Below are 20881 nucleotides of genomic sequence, written 5' to 3'. Positions count from 1 at the left end.
AGAGTAAAATGGTGGTTGTCAGGCTACCCTGTATGGGGGAAATGAGGAGGGGTTGGTCAAAGGATACAGACTTCCAGTTATAAGCTGAATATGTTCTGGGGACCTAATATACAGAAGAGTGACTGTAGTTAATACTACTGTACTGTGTATTTACAAGTTGCTAAGAGAGTAGGTCTTAAATATTCTCACCACACACACACACACACACACACACACACACACACACACACACACACACACACCGATAACTAATAGAGGTGACAGTTGCATTAACTAACCCCATCATCATGGTAATCATTTTGCAATACATCACATTTTATGCCTTAAACTTACACAATCTTATATCAGCTATTATTTCAATAAAATTAGAAAAAATGAAAACAATTGAAAAACTGTATGATCTGGGCATATGGCAGCCAAGTTAATGATTACTAATTTTCAAGTGAACTTAAATAGATACAATGAGGTCCTGAGATTTATTACCAAAATTTCCATATAGGCACTGAGCCAGGGAATGCATAGGGGAATAGACAATTTTTGTCCCATTTTTCTGATCTGTTGAATCCCTTATTTTGATGCATCCAATTAAGTGGTCATGTCCTGTATGAAAACTGTCATTGCGAAAGCAGAGAATGCTCAGCCTCCAGGGTTGAAATTGGTTTGAGTACCACTTTTAAGAACTGTTTTCATCAAGTTCATTTCATAGCTCCAGTTATTTCTGTCTGTCCCTATTTGTTATGTACAGATCTTTGCAAATTCTAAAACTCTAGGAGGTAGAACTCTCCTCCAGTTCTGCTAGCTACAGCTGCTGGTAAATACCATGGAAGGTATGAATCTAAATGCCTGCTGTTGTAGGAGGGCTTACATAAGATCTCCTGGCTCTTGGTAGAAAGAAAACAGTCTTCCAATTTGAGGAGAGAATTAGTCCCCTTTTCTTCACTTTATCCAGCCACAATTTACTTAGAAGTCATTTGCATTATAATCTTTCTTGTGGTTGGGGTTAAGAAAGTTATCATTTTACTTTCTCTGAAGTTTTACAGTTTACGTGTAAAGCTCAGGCATATTTGTAAATCTATTATACTAATATCAACTTCTTCTAAAGATCCTGGAATACCTAGAGATCACAGTCATTTTCAAATAAAATGATTCTCCTAAAAGCTTTTTAAATAAATTATGCAAAAAGAATTAGTCTGTTGTCTATTTTGTCATTTTGTCTCCTTTTATTTTAGATATAAAAGGTCTGATCTATGTTTTTTCTAATGACTTGTTTGTTTTACCAGCAATCCTTTCAGTACAAACAGATACATAAAAAGAATTCACTTACTGGAAAATACATATTTTTGAACAGCTAATAGTAAATAGTGTACTAGTTATGGATCCAGTAATGACTTTTAAGAAGCTCACAATTTGGGGTAGAGAAAGATATACAGCAATGAATTTCCACATTACAGTGTGATGTGTTATCACAGAAACACATTCAGATAGCTACAGGTACCAGGGGAGCAAATACCTAAGTGCTAAGCAGGTAGGAAGAGAGGGTAAAATTGTAGTTTTGGTTTCATAGTATCTATGAACTGAGCTATAACATCAATATATCTCTATTTTCGTAAGATCAAAAAAAAAGTACAATACTGTATGTGATATTGTCTCATTGAGTGCATAAAATTGGGAAACCAACTATGAAGTCAACGTCTATCAAGGTGAGAAAAATCTGCTACGCCATTTGCCCTTTAGCTATTTTACATAGAGTAGTGATCTCATCAAATCCCAGAAAGAGAAGCATTACCTGTTCTCCCAAACATTCATAAACTAAAAGGGATTACCTGAACTTTAGGTCCCCACTTCAGTGGCAACATATTTGGTCATTTTTCAGTTATATTTTCAAGTTGTGAATCCAGTTTTGAGTATCTCTGCAGAATAACACAGAAGGTCTGACTGCTGTCATCTGGAAACCTGCTTCCAATGCTGGCTCTTGGTTGGCATCCGGGAACTTGGATTTTGGGAGGGTCCCCAACATTAATGGATAAGAATGGGTTTTTGTGCCTGTGCCTAAACACTCTGAGCAAACAATATGATTTACAGTGAACACCTGCTTTCCTTCTGGGAGTCTAGAATTTGGGTATTGTTAGGCAGGGAGTGCCTATGTGATCAGACCCCAGTAAAACTCTGGGTACTGAATCGCTTACAAACTTCACACATGTGTGTTTATAGCTTGTTACTAGGGTGATTAAGTATATCCTCTGGCCTGCGCTAGAAGAAAACCTTTTGAAGTGGCTCCTCTTTTTTTCCAGACTTCACCCTGAGACTTTTCCTTTTGCTGATTGAACTTGTGTTGCATTTTCTTATCAGCCGGGAATACCATTCTCTGTTGAGTTGCTTGAGTCTTCCTAGTGAATCATCAAACCTGGGGTGATTTTTGGAATTCCCAACAAACAAGGTATGTGTTAAATCGAAATAGTTATATTTTGACAGTCTTTCTGGATTTTTGCCAATGTAAACTCATAATACAGAAAATCTGCATTTGGTGAAAGAGGAGAAAAGGCTCTTGCCCCAGACAATGTAAAGGACTTAAAAGTAAGCTACTAGTTTTCCAACAGTAGCAAGTTTTCTAGCAAAGCCAAGTATTTAAATTAGATATCAATTTATGTTAATTATATATACAAATTACATACTTACAGATTAATGTAGGTGTTATGTGCCACCTTTGAGCTATTAACTCATAAAGCAAAAGTACTGTTCTGACTAAGTCACAGTTACCAGAGTATAACTCTTCAAGCACAGGGATTATCACCTCTTCTAGTCCCAGTACTGCCATTAACCTACTGAGTGAACTGGAACAAGTTAATTAATTACCTTGAGCAAAACCACTCATTTCACTTTCTACATTTATAGCTGAACTTAAGGTGTTGGAATATATGATTTCTTGGGATGTTCTTTCTGAAATTCTAGTTATGTGAATAAAGGGTGGCCATGGCTTTCACTCGGTTTTCTGTTTGATCGTGCAGATTGATTTGACTGACCTGGCTGATATGTGGGTGATCCATACTCTCTCGAAGCCCAGTGTGTCGGTCTCCTACCAGCTGTTCTTTCGTAGGTGAAGAGTAGCTCAGTTACGTGAAGGGTGAATCTCTTCTGGTTATGTATCAGTCTTGGTTCATCCAGGGAAAGGGAGCAACTAGAGGCACTAGAGAAAAAAAGCAGTTTAAGAAAAGAATCAGGGCTTACATGTATGTGGGAAGAGCTAGGGGAGAAGGAATGGTAGGAGACTGATAGTCTGAAGAGCAACGAGAAGGTGATAGCAAAGGCCATCACAGACTTCAGCCTGAAGTGCGGAAGAGGGTAGAGAAGCTGCCCGCATTGTGAAGTGGAAGCTTGTCCAGAGGTCTGTGAAGCAACTGACCACCATGATCTCCTGAGACAAGTGGCTTCTGCTTCACCTTCTCCCTTTGGCAAACTTAATGAGTCACGAAAGGAAGGGAATTACAGGACATTAGTTCCCAGCCTTGGAAGGAGTGTTGGGTCGCCTCACTGACAGGATACATTCCAGCACATGCAGTTGTGGGAACCCCTAGAAGATTCTTCACTTCAAAGACTTCTAGAATTATAAGAATCTGTATTTTTTAAATAAATTTTCAGAACACTTAATAGAATATTAATCAGTTTCCTAGTGATAGATGTGGCATTTTCTATTTTAAGAAAAAAAGGAGAAAAAGATCTTTTTTTCTGAGGTTTACTCAAAAGCTTTTTAAAAATGCAGGACTTATTTTATCTGACCTGAATAAATACTTTAAAAAGTATCAGCCTATTCTCTAATATGTAACACAAAGATAGTGACAAATTTAGTTGTCTTAAAAATGAACTGAATATCTACAAAATTATTGCCACTGTTCCAACTGAACTGTCCCTGATCTATGGTGAATATATTATGATACGATGTATCTATTAAAGTGATCTGGCATTTAAATATTCTTGCCCACTGAAAAACTGATTTGGCACACAATTTTTTCTTCAGCCCTTCTTATATTTACCAATTAGTTATAAGCTAATGGATAAATCATCTATGTCTTCGACAGTTGTGGTAAGAAATTTAGAGAAATGACAGTTTCAAGTTCTGGGTGAGAAATTAGTTTTCCATGCATGACTTCTATAGATTGTGGAATGGCAAGCCTCAATCTATGCTTTATCATACTTATTAAAAGATATTTAGAAGGAATTATTATTAGTCATGTTTATGTTCTAAACAGTTTTTCAAATTTTTTCAAACATATTCAATTTCTCACAGTACAAAGATGTGACAGACTGAACAATAACAGTATGCCAAAAAACTGCTAAATAAAATGAACACCTGGCAATCTGGGACAAATAACTTATCTAGGGGAAGGAGCATTAAGTTATGGATTTGCAATCCAATGAGTACAGAAAGTGTAGGAGTGTTTGAAATTGTGATTACTGCGCCGAGTCAGGGTCAGAAACACAGTAAAGAGGAGACCATAGCCATGTGATAACAATGACTGTCCTGGCACACAGGCTAAGTAAACATAGTCAAAAGGACAGTCCAAATGATGAATGACTATAAACTTTAAGTACATTTTTAAACTTTAAGTTGTTCTCTTCATTTCAGCCTGTGTAAATACTTTTGAGCAGCATGCATTTTTCTTCTTGTCTTCAAGGTTCTGACCCTTATTAATGTACTTCTTGGATCTTAACTAGCTTTTTTATTCAATGGCTTCATTTATTGAAAAGAAGTTAGCACTTCTTGTATTGAAAAGAAAAGAAGTGGATGTAGCCAGTATTCAGTTTAAATGGTAATGTTTCAGTTACATAATATTAAAGTTCCCTACTAAGATTCCTACTTTCTATTCATTTTTGACAGGGTTGCCTAGTTTCCTAAAACAGGGAATATTTACTCTGAGTCTTGAAAGATTCACAATGTGATAAAGAGTGTGCCAAGCAGAGAAAAAGAAGATGCAAAAGACAAAGTTATCAAAGTATGGAATATCCAGTCATCTACAAGTAAATGGCATATGTTGGAACAAAAAGGCAAGATTAATGGTGGAAAATGAGCCTTATTAAGAAAGAGATAAATCATAAAAAGCCTTGACTTTTATTTTGGGAAGTTAAGGATTTCTTCTTTAAAATGATGAAAAGCTATTTAAGGATTTTATGTAAAAATATAATTATTAAGATATTTATCTTTAAAAATAATTACTCTTAAGTCCTTTACTGAGAATACATTTAAAATCAGAAAAAATGTTAAAAAATTGTCAAGATTAGCCCAGGTGAAAAATGTTACTATTAATACAAACTAATTTAAGAGGAGATACAATATATATTTATGACATAAAAATACACAGAGTTTGATTAGCTTGGAAATAAAAGAGAAATGAAAGATGAATCTTGTATTAATTTCAGATTTCTCTCTTGGTTGATGAATACCTGGTACTATGACAAAGACCCAGGTTAGGAATAGATTTGAAGAGAGAATTAAGAGGTTTTGGTGTGAAAAATTTGAGATGCCAAAGGAGAAATAAACCATTATATAAACAGGCCTAGAACTTAAGAAGGTTTTTTTCTTAAAAATGTTGATTTGGAAATCATCAGCACATTGGTAAAGTAATGACTTTACCAATCTTCAACAATATATTTCAAAGCTCCCTGAAGAGACAGTAGCAATTTTTATTCCTGTTCAAATCCAGTAAAAATTATATTCCTCCTCCTACATCAATTCATATGCAAGCGTATGTCCCGTATCTACATATAGAGCCTTACATCTCACCCACACATCACAATTCACATCACACACTATGATATATATGACTTTTAGTAGTTATGTAAAACTCATGTGCCAATAGCACATTTTGCTCTTAAAAATTCCCTTTCTAAGAAAATGGGACAAAATGCCTAAGAATCTCAAATTTACAAAATACTAAAATGTCCAAAGGCAAAGAGGTATGATTTGAACTGAAAGGTATAATACATATGGTCAGGGGACTTTAATGACAGATCTGAGTTCCATAAAGAACAAAGCATTTAACAGACTAATAATAAACTTTCCATTTCCTCATGTAATGTGAGGTGTGGCTGGATTAGTTCAATTCCAAGATTCCTTCTTACCACCAAATCCCAAGGTTAAATTGGGAAATTATTTAAATAGCTCATTTTTATTGTAAGTATAATACTGTGATATGAACTTTGAATAAAATATATGCACATGTGCACTTTTTTCTTCATTAAATTTATAGATACAATATTCTGCACACAGCCACATGCAGAAATTGACTTACAAAAACAGAAAAAATAATTTCCAACTATTGTTGAATTAAACTATATTTTATGGCACCACATTATGGATATGGATAGCACTACTTATTATTAATTATACTTTTGATAAGGCCTGAGTAATCAGTTCCATTTTAATACAATAAACAACTGTATACATGCACCAAAAACTGGTAGAAATGCTTTAAAAATGGAACGAGAGTACTTTTATAAGTTCAGTTATCAATTCTCTGCACTTTGAATTCATGTAGTATTTATTTCATAGTATGTATGCAAATTTAAAATTTATTTGGCCTTAAAGGTAAAGCTTCAATTCAGTAACTATTGTAACAAAATACATGAGCATAATATATTACCATTCACAACAGCATCTCTTCATTGAACTAACATTTAGTTTAATTCAACATATCACAGTTGCTTGAACTTTGTATTATTACTTAGATTATACTCACACTTACAGACATCACTCACTCATATAGTCACACATATTCACAACACACACACATGAATACAACTCATACATATGCATAAACACTTCCATTTACGTACTTTCTCCCTCACATGCATACACATACACATACATGCACACAAATTGGTGTATTCTTCCTCTTGATTCTGCATTCAACCTTACATATTTAAGACTTACAAAAAAGTATTAACAGTACTACGGACTTCTTCAATAAGAGAAAAGGGTTTGAGTGACCTGTAGAATTTGCTGCTCCATATAAGCAGAATATATAATTTATAAGACTAAGGCTTAATTCATAAATTTTTGAGACCTTTGCCACAGAGATCATTACCTTGTGCTGCCTCTTCCAATGTCTTAAAATTTGTGCTTTAAATATTTTATTTAGTTCACTATTTAAGGTGGAAGTAATTTAACAACAACAAAAAATCAAAACTTTTACACTGGCATTGTAATGAATACCTCATAATTATCAAAATAAGTCATGTTCATTAATTAGAAGGATGAACACGGCTAATATACATGAATCAAAGCCATATGGTAAAAATGATGTAAGCCCTCTTTGAAAATATTGATAAGCCTAAACTAAAATTAATATGGAAATTCAAAGGACCTCGAATGGGTAAAAACTCTTAAAAACAAAATTTATTACATATTTCTCACTGTGTACCAAAATCAACTTCCTATATGGTTTTAATTTTTAAGGATATACAAAAACAACAACAGAAGAGGATGGAGGGTGTAATTTAAAAATTTTATATCTATACACACACAAACACATGCACACACAGTCAAATGACTTTTGATAAAAAAGGCAAGGTAATTCAGTAGGAAAGGGATAACCTTTTCAAAAAATGGTCCTAGAACAATGATATTCCCATGGTGAGGAGGAACTTGGTTTCTACCTCATAAAACTTCTAGGAACAAATATAGAAGAATATTATTGTATTTTAGACAAAGTTTTCATGCATAGCACAAGTAACACGGATAACGCAAAAATTAAAGAAAAATTTAATCCTGCTCTTCTAAAGTAGGAGTTGGTAAATTTTGTAAAGAGGCAAAGAGTACATATTATAGGCTTTGCTGGCCGCATGGTGTTTGTCACAACTACTTAACTCTGCTTTTATAGTGTGAAAGCAATTAGGCAATACATAAGTGAATGGGTGAAACCATGTTCCAATAAAACTATTTACAAAAACAGGTGACAAGCTGGATTTAGCCCATAGGCTATAGTTTGTTCATCCTTGTTCTAAAGACACTTTCACAAAATGAGGTGAGCCTCTCACGTCCATAGGTGTTTGGCAAAAGGTTGATATCCAGAATATATAAAGCTATCCTACAACACAATGATAAAAAGAAAATTGCCTAATAAAAGTGGGCAGGGAACAGGGGGAAACCTGGACACTACACACACAAAAAAAATGTATAAATATCCAATAAGCTCATGAAAAGATGACCAACTTCATAGTCTTTAGGAAAATGGATATTAAACTATCTAGAATTGAAATGTCACACCAATTGGAATGGCTAAAATAAAGAAGCCAAAAAAATTAAAATGTGGATAAGACTGTGGAGCAACTGGAACTCTTATATATTACTGTTGAGCTTGGAAAACGGTGATTTGGAGAAATGTTTAGCATTGAAATAGCTAACATCCCCCTTCAAGTTATTTTCCTAAAGAATGAAAACATGACCATGACATACTTACACAAATGTTCATATTATGCCAAGATGGGAACAACCTAAATATCCCTTAGCAGGTAAACAGATGAATACTTTATGGTACATTACTACAATCGAGGTAACCCTAAACCTTTATATTACTCAGTAATAAAAACTATAAACATTCTTGGTAACATGAATGAATCTTAAAACAGTAGACTGAGTTTATAAAGGCAAGAAAAAAGAATACATACTTTTTTATTCCATTTGTATGTTTTAAAACTAAGGTATTATAAAAATCAAATCATATTTGCCTTTGGAGTTCATTGACTAGAAGTGAGTATGAGCAAACAGAGAAGTCTGAAAATATTTTATATTTTCTGGGGTGGTGGTAGTTTCACATATCTTAATTTGTCAAAACATATAACTGTACATTTAAAATCTGTGCATTTATTGTAAATAAATTATGCGTTAATTTTTTTAAAACTTGGTTTTGCTATAAAGATATGTAACTTTTCCTCTTATGGTGAGTTGAATGCCACAGTTATTAAGGAGCCAGGAAATATTTGAAATTCTCTGTATCAAGGAATATTGTCAAAAGTCTGGGAAGTGATATTAAGGGAATGTAGGACTGGCCTTTGTTAAACCCTAAAGTAATTAATGTGAGTCTCCCTGTAACTCCATCCTCCTTCTACTGATCCCCTATCATATTTTACTCTTTGTAGTCTAGTGTTTGTCTTGTATCTTCCCTTAGTCATGCCAAAATCTATTAGAAGGAAAGTATCAGATCAATTATTTACCTTCCTGTGAGATTAATCTATTAACTCTCTCAGAAGCATGCAACCTTTATCCATCTCTCATCTTGCAATGAAAACACACTCTTAGTATATTTGTAGGCATTTAAAAACCTGTTGAATTGAGATATACTTTGGGGAACAGAAGCCTGTCTTCCCAGGTGGTTGGTATGAGTAACAGAATATCAGGGCAACCTTGATTCTTAAGCGGGTTATGACCAATACACCCAGGACTTTAGAGATCATCTGTTGGTCGAGCCAATAAGCAATTAGTTGCCCAAACAAACTTCACAGTCCTTCAGAACAAAATCAGGCTGTGTCCTTATTCTTACGAATTTCAGTTTAATCATCTAATATAATCTCATAGATAAGTATGTATTTAATAAAATGACAAATTCTAGTCTATACATCATTTTTCTATCAATATATTTATTTTTAGTAGAATAGAAATAGATTGATAGTTTCTTTAGCATAACATATTCCATGTATGGTTCAAAAGCTAGATGGTAATATTTGCAAAATGAGTTGAAATATTGTGTCCTGAGCTCCATTTAATACTTCTGTATTCCTTAATACTCTATCTTTTGGTTTAGACTTTTGGTTCTAAATAGACCTAAATTAAAAAAAAACCTTAAGAAGAATTATTAATTTTATAATAAAATACGAATGCTTGAAGATTGTTTAGTTTAAGATTTAGCTTGGGTATTTTTGGTAATTTGCCAATTCAGCTCACCCTGTGAGTCTACTCCCTCTGTGAAAAGAGGAGGTGTATCTGTATTGACACTGCTTCACTAACTAAAAGTTAGTTTCAAGACAATAATGCCTTTAGGTATTGCACTCAGGATTTAGCTCACTTAACTGGGAATTATATCTTGTAGTTCTAGAAAAAGCATATTAACTAGGCAGTGGATAGCGACTTTTGTTCAGAAGAGAAGATAATGTGCCTGTGTGATGTATTATTTATTATAGTAACTATTAATAGACAGCTGGAAGTAGCTTTATTTTCCAAGTGGATTGAAAAGCGATCTCAGAAATATAATTTTGATGATTATAAAATACCAGAGTATATTGTTAAGTATACTATGCTAATGATGCTAAGGGTGGTTATTTAAATTGGTTGATTTATAATTGAAAGTCCCAGCCCTTCTTTAGTAGTCTGAGGAATCTAGATGCAAGGGAACTGTTTTAAATCATCTCAATAGGGATTTGTTTTGACATTTATTTATAAATAATTAAATTCCAAAAAGAAATATATATAAGTAGAAATCATCCAGAGGGGTTAAGAAACTAATCTTAGTTTTGGTATGGCTTCTGGTATTTTATTTTTCATATTTCATTCATATAAATGTCAATCTATAGGTTGAAACATTTAGATGTAGGCCTTAAATAAAGAAAAACATATTTGAAAAACTCACAGAACAATGGGCTCTACTCATGCTCATCTTGCCAGATGATAGTTCACTGATAGTGAGTTAAATTATTTTGACTGTCAGATTAAAGGCCAAACCACTAATGGAATAATATGCCATTAAAAGAAGAAAATAAAATGATTACTCTAATTTTCACTAATAGAAAGAAGATGATATAACCTAGTGTCTAAATCTTTAGTGGACACAGAACATATGTTCAAAAAATTATAACAATAATAATAATAAAGCAAAGATAACTTACCATCACTTTAAACATTTGATTATTTCAGTTAAAGTAATTTGATCAGAGAGAATTATTTGCCACTGAAAGCATCAATCTTCAGATTCTAGAAGAGCAAAGAAGCTAAGAGCTCATCAATTCCAAATCATTAATTTGCAGTGTATCAGACAAAAATATCATTAATGTGGTTATATATGTACAGGTCTGTCATTTTAGAGATTATTTCAACTAATTATTAACTCCAAGTTGATTTCTTACAAGTGCTCAGTTAACTGTCTAGACAATAAGACCTTAAGACATGTAAATCAACCTTAATATTATTGAAATAAAAACAGCAAGGTAAATTTCATGACAGAAATAATTAAGAATACAAATTAATTCTAAATAAAAGGAATCTTTTTTCTCTTGGAATGTACATAACATTATTCAGTACAGATTAGTAACCAACATCTGGTTTTTCTTATCACACCTTTTTTCAGATATGTTAAAGCAAACTGAATTGGAACTTTATATTCTACTGCATTCCTATAAGCCCACGTTTGCAAAATTTTTAGTCATATGCCTAGCAGTAAGGAAGGAAGTTGCAAAGAAAAATTGTGAAATTATTCAATTCTGTCTTGGGAGTATTATTCTTTGTAACTGTTTCATTTCACTAATCTTTTGTTTCTTTGTTTTATACCAATACTTCATTGATGAAGGATGCAATATGTTACTTTGCATTCTTACTGAGGCTCCTTATATTTAGAGTGATTGACTCTTAAATACTCTCAGGTAATATATGTAGAACTCCTAATATTAGTGTTTATATATATTTTTCCTATTTTTATCTCAAGATCTCAAATTTTAGGTGGTTAATCTAGTTATCGAGTTCTGCTTATCTTAATATCATTTTCATTTTGTGCCCTCTCTTCCAAATGCACTGGAATTTGACTTTTTCTGCCCAATTCTGCTTGCCTTACTCTAGTGCAGGAGTTTTCCCTGAGAACATTACTTAAAAAACTCTCTGCCTAGAGTCTTCTCTCCAGTCTTTTCCAGAGGAAACCTGACTGAAGATATAGACAAATTGAGAACATCTCTCCCCACTTGCACTAAATTGTCTAAGTGGATGTAAAAGGGATGAATTTTATATAAAAAATGTGGAATTGGTCTTCAGTGTTCAAAAAGTTAAAGTATTTAAAAGTTGTGATTAAAAATTTTTCCACAAAAATATAAAAATATTTCATGACTTTATAATTTGACATAAAATACTATATAAATCACTAAAGTTTAAAGAGTGTTGATTAAAATAATTTTCCTCTGAAAACTAACTGAAATGAGGTGAAATTGTGAATGATTAATTTTCATTAAAACATCATTCCTTGTACAATGCTTAATGGGTACTGACACAGTTTCTCCTTTATACTGAGTCCCTGGAAATGAGGAGGTTAAACTGAAATAATTCCAAGGAAAAGTGAGGAGAAAGTGTTAAGAATCCTGTTTGTATGAACAATGGAGTCTCTTCTTTGGACATATACCTGTACTTTTTATTATATTAAATATGTATTTACAATTCTGGGATATTTGCAAATATCCATAGTTCCTAGAAATATATCACTTTAAAAAATCAGAATAATGTTTATGAGAAAAAGTCTATTATTCAAATTTTAAGTTGAAGTCTGTTTGTATTCTCCCAGTCTCTGTGGTTTAGAATATTTTATGCTTGAAAAATAAGTCTTGAAACCTGGGGCTAATCTCACACTCAATTGTTTCATAAGGGTTTTAAATATGGGGGGCTGAGCTGTTTGATGTTAGCTCATATAAGAATTTTCATTAGTAATGTGACACAGGATTATTTGAATAAATTTATTTTCCCAGCATACAAATGACTTAAGTGACCCTTGGAGGTCAATCTGGGGGCCACCTATAACCTAAATAAATTAAGAAAATACTCTATTTCTATATACTAATAATATGTATGATACAGTTATATGCCACAATGGAATTTCCCAAGTTAATCTCAATAATTGTTTATTAGTTCTAAATGATTACTCTAATATCTTAGTTAATTTATGAAAAAATTAAAATACATTTAAATAACACAAAAGAAATTTAAATAGGATTGAACATATTTACATAATTGAAAAGATGAGCATAGCAGAACTCAACCCATTATCTGAAGCTGGCAAGGACATTTCATTTCATACATCATTTAGAGACTAATGTGCCACAATGATTCTATGAACATAGTAGTTCTTAAGGTGTTAGTGGAATGATAGGAAGAAAAACAAAATACAAAATTTGTTTTCAACAAACTTCTATGCCAAAATGCACAGAGCTGATGAAGCCTCTAGCCCTGTCAGGGATACATTCCCATGTGACAGAGATAATATGCCTGACTTTGTAAGCTCAAAAGTGATATAAAAAAAACAAATAAGACTTACTTTTTTTAAAACAGTGAGTTAATTTTTCATTTAGTTTGAAGGCTCCATAATATATTGAAAAGCACACACATTCAATGCTGGAATGTAACAGAATATTCTTTGTCAATATTTTAATTCACAATTACATTTCCCTTGGGACCAATGTAGAGATAAGGTAAATGAGAAAATGTGGCTCCAAGTGTCCCAGAAACATAATTCAATGTGAAATCCTGGCTATAAACCTGAACTTGCAAACTACTTAAGAGATATAACAAATAATGTATGAAGTTTATTAATTGCTTCTTACAACATTGGACAAACTACCTATATGCCCATCTTTTTCAAATGTATCAACATCTGCTTCATCAAAGATGTCAATCAAGAACTTTTATCAACCAGGGCATCTGGGACCCTAGTGAGATATAAAAGAAGTAAACATCCAAGTCTTTGTCTTGAAGTGTTTATGATTTAAAATAGGAAACATCAAAAGCATTTAAATATCAAAAACTAAAAAGAAAGAAATGTAGGCATGATAAATAATAGATATGTATATACATATATACATACATACATGCATAGAAGAGAGAGGGATAGAAAGAGGTAGGTTGGTATGTAGTTCATTTTTCAGGTAACTTTCTAAGTAATAAAAATTTTTGACCTATTGAATCCCCACTAAATCCTGTGTTATTATTGGTATTTAATTAATGGGGAAGTTGAAATTCTAAAAAGTTAGTACATTCGATAAAAGTCCAATAGTTAGAAAGCAATGGATAAAGAAATCCAAATATGCCTGCTAGGCTTCAAAGCAAGGACTCAACCATGAATCTTCCTACTTTTCCTCTCTATAAATAGGATATTACATTTAGCATTAAAATGCCGAAATCATTTGAAAGAAGCCATGACTGGTTTCCTAGCGATCATTACTGTACACCTACTTTCTGAGTCCATCGGGGCTGTAGCGCAGACCTCTGTCTTATTTCATAAGCACATCAGGCAGTTTCGTTACAGGTGGTCTAGCATCCACAATATGAAAGCACTACCAGAAGGCTATGACTTAAGGCAAAGGTAAGATACTTGTCGCTAAGGGAAAATAGATAAACACAACAGGGAATTAATTATATTTGTGTTTGTAACAGCTCAAGCAGCTCCAATCTAAGAGAAAATAGAGAAGAGCAATTCAAATGATGTAAACCACAAAATCAGAAGCTATCTTTCTATGCGTTTTCTCTCTGACATAATTCACCATGTAGTTATTCATTCAGTCTGCTTTCACCTTCGTTCATAATGCCAGCTGCTAATGCTCTTCTAAATTTAAAATTTTGAAATAATCTAGATTTAAATGAAGTTGTAGGAAATAATAGAGAAATTCTGTAAATCATTCATGAAGTTTCTCCCAATTGTAACATCTTAGGATGTTACAACCATAAAATTCATATCAGTATAATCAAATGACCTTATTCAGATTCCTCCAATTCTACAGGCATTCATTTATCTGTGTGTCTTTGTATTTAGTTCTATGAAATTTTACATCATGCATAGAGTTTTTTGTGACCATCAGTTACAAAATAGTTTCATCTCATCTCAAAGATCCTACATGAAACCCCTTTATGGTCACAGCCACTCCTTCCCTTTTCCCTTTCATGATCCCTAGCAACCATCAACCTCTATAATTTTGTTTTCAGAATGCTATATAAATAGTATCATAGAGTATATAAATAACCTTTTGAGATTGGCTTTTTTCACTCAGCCTAATTTCCTAGATCCAGATTCACCCACTTTGATATGTAGCTTATATCAATGGTTTATTCTTTTTCATTCCTGAGTACCATACCATAATATGGATGTTTCACATTTTGTTTAACTTTTCACCTGTTGAAGGGTATTGGGTTGTATGGGGCTCAAATCAAAAGCCAAGAGTCATCCTTGACACTTTATTTCATGTTGGGGTCCAGGGATTGCTGTTGAGGTCTTTGGGTGCCGTGAAGAGCAAAGGAGGTGGGAGTCATCGTGGAAGGTGCTCAAAAGAAGCCACTTTATTCTGCATAAAGCTGTACTTTTTATTCTGCTATAGTGCTGTTTTGTGGTTGCATAAGTATTGAAGAAGTGCATGCGTGTGGCCATCATGGCCAGGTGTCTGGCCTTCAAGGCCCTTATCTAGCTCCTTACTCATGGGTACAACACCCTGTATTTTCAATGTTTCTCAGGGCCAGACATCCGGCTCCATACAAGGCCAGACATACCCGGGGTGAAGCAGCCGACAGCTGTCCTCATAGAACAGAAGGCAAAGTGGGGGATGGTGGGGGAATGGCTTCCCTACATTTCATCAATTCTTACATCCAACTACTGAGAAATTCTTATTAATACTCCTTGCAAAATATACCTCAAGTGTATTCACCTGCACTCATCTTCTGGGACTTATAGCCTAAACCATCATTATCTCTTTCCTGAAATGTAGTTACAAGTCCTTTAATAGCCAACTTTTCTTTCCCTATAAACCCCAGTGATCGCAGTCTCTAGGCTTTGAGTTTCTCCGTGACCTGATCTCTGCCTCTCTCTCTCTCTCTCATCTCTCAGTAATTGCACCCTTACCCCTTATCAATAAGATTCAACCAAATAGATCTTTTTTTTCTTTTCTTTTCTAAGCTACGTTTTTCAAGCTCATTGAGAGGGCTCTTCTTCTGCTAGAAGCATCTCCTAGCCTTACTGGCACATGAATAGCACATGGCAAATTCAAATGTCACGTCCTTAGATCTTAACCTCTCATAATGTTGACCACATCCATCTCACTTATTTGTTATCATGGGAGCTTCTATTTTTTTAATTTATCATTACTAAAACAACCTAATGTGTTTATTGTGAATCCTCCACTTAAGAATATTAGCCATTAGATAGCATTAAACTTCTCTTATTCATTGCTACATTTCCAGAACCTGAATTATGGTACCTGAAATATAGTAGATACCTATTAAACATTTGTTTAATATATGCATTAATCAATCAATCTATCTTTTGTCTATCAAATGTTCTTTAAAATATGAACCAAAGATAATTTGTGACAGTCTCTCTTCTATGACAAAGTTCATGTATTATAGGCTTAAACAAAGAATTTCTCATTTTTCCCTAAATGTACAATTCCCATTCCTCTCTCCTTTCCTTCTCATAGAATTTTTTATTCCCCAAGCCCCCAAACCCTTCTTTGAGAAACTCTTACCTAAATATCTTAGACTGATTCAAAAAAGACATTCCTCACCTTACAAACAAGGTTCTAAATGTGAATCAGAAAGAACCGACTTACGGCTTTTTTTTTTTTGTAGATAATTATTTTTTATTGAAGGGTAGTTGACACACAGTATTACATTAGTTTCAGGTGTACAGCACAGTGACTCAACATTTATATACATGATAATTCTAGGTACCAGCTATCACCATACAAATTTATTACAATATTTTGACTATATTCCTTATTCTATGCATTACATCCCGGTTATTTATGTATTTTACAATTGGAAGTGCGTACTTTTTTTTTTTTTTTGTGAGGACATCTCTCCTATTTATTGATCAAATGGTTGCTAACAACAATAAAATTCTGTATAAAGGAGTCAAGGCTCAATGCACAATCATTAATCCACCCCAAGCCTAATTTTCATCAGTCTCCAATCTTCTGAAGCATAACAAGTTCCTACATGGAGAACAAATTCTTATATAGTGAATAAGTTACATGGTGAACAGTACAAGGGCAGTCATCACAGAAACTTTTGGTTTTGATCATGCATTATGAACTATAAACAATCAGTCCAAATATGAATATTTGTTTGATTTTTATACTTGATTTATATGTGGATACCACATTTCTCTTTATTATTATTATTTTTAATAAAATGCTGAAGTGGTAGGTAGATGCAAGATAAAGGTAGAAAACATAGTTTAGTGTTGTAAGAGAGCAAATGTAGATGATCAGGTGTGTGCCTGTAGACTATGTGTTAATCCAAGCTAGACAAGGGCATTAAAACATCCACAGATGCAGAAGATTTCTCTCAAAACAGGGGGGGAAGAGGTTCTAAGCCTCACCTCTGTAGATCCCCAATTTCTCACCTGATGGCCCCCCTGCGACTGTGCCTGTCTTAGGTTGTTCCTCCCTTGAGGAATCTTACCCGTCTCTGGCTACCAGTCATCTTTCGGGGCCATACAGGGAAATGTAAAGTTGGTAAGTGAGAGAGAAGCCTTATTGTTTGAAAAGGTTAGTTTTTTACTTCTTTGCAGATTTATGCCCTGTGACTTCTATGCCCAGCATTTGTCTTGAGGTATCTTTACCACTTGGAAGAATTATGATACATGGTAAATTCAATATGAGGCACGAATTCTATTTAAGGGTTGTAATTAGGAAGGAAGAAGAAAAGCTATAGAAGTAGCAGGTGGAAGAAAACATGGGAAGATTGATTATTTCTTTGACATATCTTCTGGTAGAGTAACATAAGGATGTATAGGTTTTAAACTAATAATTAAATTGCACATACACATTAACATAATAGTACAGTTACATAACCAAAGCATACCTATAATTACCAGCCATCTCCAGTGAAACCAAGAAAACCAGTTAGGCACCCTAGGCATTTGTGAAAACTTATCTATGATATGGAGGATATTGTCCAACTGAACTTGAACAGTCCGAGAGAAATCAGACAAATTAAAACAGCCCACTCCTGGGGACTGTTCACATCCCATATGTTCTTTTAACAGTAAATAGTCTGTAGTTGTAAGATTTTGGAGCACTACAATTTGCACTTCTCCTAATTCTTGGTTGAGTTCCAACAGTATAGATCCAGTCAAATTTGTTGTTCTACTGTATGCACAGGCCAGCTTAGATATCTCCTTCTTCATTCCCATTGCAAGTCCAGGAACCGGTGGGATGAGTGCATCTACACCTGTAGTAGCGCGTGGATCGTTATTGGGGTTTTTTGATGATCATCTTCTGGCATGAGTCTTCCCGAGAGTGCTGATGTTGGAAGCTCTTTTTCATATCATATCTTAGTTCACTTTTGGAGTAGCCAACTTAGGCTTTGATCCTCTCTATAACCAGGTCCCCCCTATAAACCCCTTTACAGTCACTGTCCATCAGCATAGCAAAATGTTGTAGAATCACTACTTGTCTTCTCTGTGTTGTACAGCACTCCCCTTTCTCCCATCCCCCATGCATGCTAATCTTAATACCCCCCTTCTTCTTCCCCCCCTTATCCCTCCCTACCCACCGATCCTCCCCAGTCCCTTTCCCTTTGGTAGCTGTTAATCCATTCTTGAGTTCTGTGATTCTGTTGCTGTTCTGTTCCTTCAGTTTTTCCTTTGTTCTTATACTCCACAGATGAGTGAAATCATTTGGTATTTCTCTTTCTCCGCTTGGCTTATTTCACTGAGCATAATACTCTCCAGCTCCATCCATGTTGCTGCAAATGGTAGGATTTGCCCTTTTCTTATGGCTGAATAATATTCCATTGTGTGTATGTACCACATCTTCTTTATCCATTCTTCTATCAGTGGACATTTAGGTTGCTTCCAATTCTTGGCTATTGTAAATAGTGCTGCGATAAACATAGGGGTGCATCTCTCTTTCTCAAACTTGATTGCTGCGTTCTTAGGGTAAATTCCTAGGAGTGGAATTCCTGGGTCAAATGGTAAGTCTGTTTTGAACATTTTCATGTACCTCCATACTGCTTTCCACAATGGTTGAACTAATTTACATTCCCCCAGCAGTGTAGGAGGGTTCCCCTTTCTCCACAACCTTGCCAACATTTGTTGTTGTTTGTCTTTTGGATGGCAAACACCAATGTGGTGATACCTCATTGTAGTTTTAATTTGCATTTCTCTGATAATTAGCAATGTGGAGCATCTTTTCATGTGTCTCTTGGCCATCTGTATTTCTTTTTTAGAGAACTGTCTGTTCAGTTCCTCTGCCCATTTTTTAATTGGGTTATTTTTTGTTTGTTTGTTGAGGTGTGTGAGCTCTTTATATATTTTGGATGTCAAGCCTTTATCGGATCTGTCATTTTCAAATATATTCTCCCATACTGTAGGGTTCCTTTTTGTTCTATTGATGGTGTCTTTTTCTGTACAGAAGCTTTCCAGCTTAATATAGTCCCACTTGTTCATTTTTGCTGTTGTTTTCCTTGCCCGGGGAGATATGTTCAAGAAGAGGTCACTCACGTTTATGTCTAAGAGGTTTTTGCCTATGTTTTTTTCCAAGAGTTTAATGGTTTCATGACTTACATTCAGATCTTTGATCCATTTTGAGTTTACTTTTGTATATGGGGTTAGACAATGGTCCAGTTTCATTCTCCTACATGTAGCTGTCCAGTTTTGCCAGCACCATCTGTTGAAGAGACTGTCATTTTGCCATTGTATGTCCATGGCTCCTTTACCAAATATTAATTGACCATATATGTCTGGGTTAATGGCTGGATTCTCTAGTCTGTTCCATTGGTCTGTGGCTCTGTTCTTGTGCCAGTACCAAATTGTCTTGATTACTACGGCTTTATAGTAGAACTTGAAGTTGGGGAGTGAGATCCCCCCTACTTTATTCTTCTTTCTCAGGATTGCTTTGGCTATTCAGGGTCTTTGGTGTTTCTATATGTATTTTTGAATTATTTGTTCCAGTTCATTGAAGAATGTTGCTGGTAGTTTCATAGGGATTGCATCAAATCTGTATATTGTTTTGGGCAGGATGGCCATTTTGACGATATTAATTCTTCCTAGCCACGAGCATGGGATGAGGTTCGATCTGTTAGTGCCCCTTTAATTTCTCTTAAGAGTGACTTGTAGTTTTCAGAGTATAAGTCTTTCACTTCTTTGGTTAGGTTTATTCCTAGGTATTTTATTTTTTTTGATGCAACTGTGAATGGAGTTGTTTTCCTGATTTCTCTTTCGGTTGGTTCATTGTTAGTGTATAGGAAAGCCAGAGATTTCTGTGTGTTGATTTTGTATCCTGCAACTTTGCTGTATTCCGATATCAGTTCTAGTAGTTTTGGGGTGGAGTCTTTAGGGTTTTTTATGTATAGTATCATGTCATCTGCAAATAGTGACAGTTTAACTTCTTCTTTACCAATCTGGATTTCTTGTATTTCTTAGTTTTGTATAATTGCCATGGCTAGGACCTCCAGTACTATGTTAAATAACAGTGGGGAGAGTGGGCATCCCTGTCTAGTTCCTGATCTCAGAGGAAAAGCTTTCAGCTTCTCGCTGTTCAATATAATGTTGGCTGTGGGTATATCATAGATGGCCTTTATTATGTTGAGGTACTTGCCCTCTATTCCCATTGTGCTGAGAGTTTTTATCATGAATGGATGTTGTACTTTGTCAAATGCTTTTTCAGCATTTATGGAGATGATCATGTGGTTTTTGTCTTTCTTTTTGTTGATGTGGTGGATGATGTTGATGGACTTTCGAATGTTGTACCATCCTTGCCTCCTGGGATGAATCCCTCTTGGTCATGGTGTACGATCCTTTTGATGTATTTTTGAATTCGGTTTGCTAATATTTTTTTGAGTATTTTTGCATCTACGTTCATCAGGGATATTGGTCTGCAGTTTTCTTTTTTGGTGGGGTCTTTGCCTGGTTTTGGTATTAGGGTGATGTTAGCTTCA

At 34.4% G+C, this 20881-nt stretch overlaps 1 protein-coding gene across 1 annotated transcript in view; it reads right to left on the bottom strand.

Moving 5' to 3' along the window:
- LOC140846988 (uncharacterized) overlaps positions 1–20881 on the bottom strand; it is a 184702-nt gene that overhangs the window by 105550 nt on the left and 58271 nt on the right. Inside the window, exon 2 of the mRNA XM_073225607.1 lies at positions 3021–3184. Coding sequence (XP_073081708.1) covers positions 3021–3184 — 164 coding nt within the window. The remainder of the gene's footprint in view (positions 1–3020; positions 3185–20881) is intronic.

This window comes from Manis javanica, chromosome 17, assembly GCF_040802235.1.
Source record: "Manis javanica isolate MJ-LG chromosome 17, MJ_LKY, whole genome shotgun sequence".
NCBI classification, from domain to species: domain Eukaryota; kingdom Metazoa; phylum Chordata; class Mammalia; order Pholidota; family Manidae; genus Manis; species Manis javanica.
Note: the sequence above shows the minus strand (reverse complement) of the source record. Positions and strands in the feature narration are given on the sequence as shown.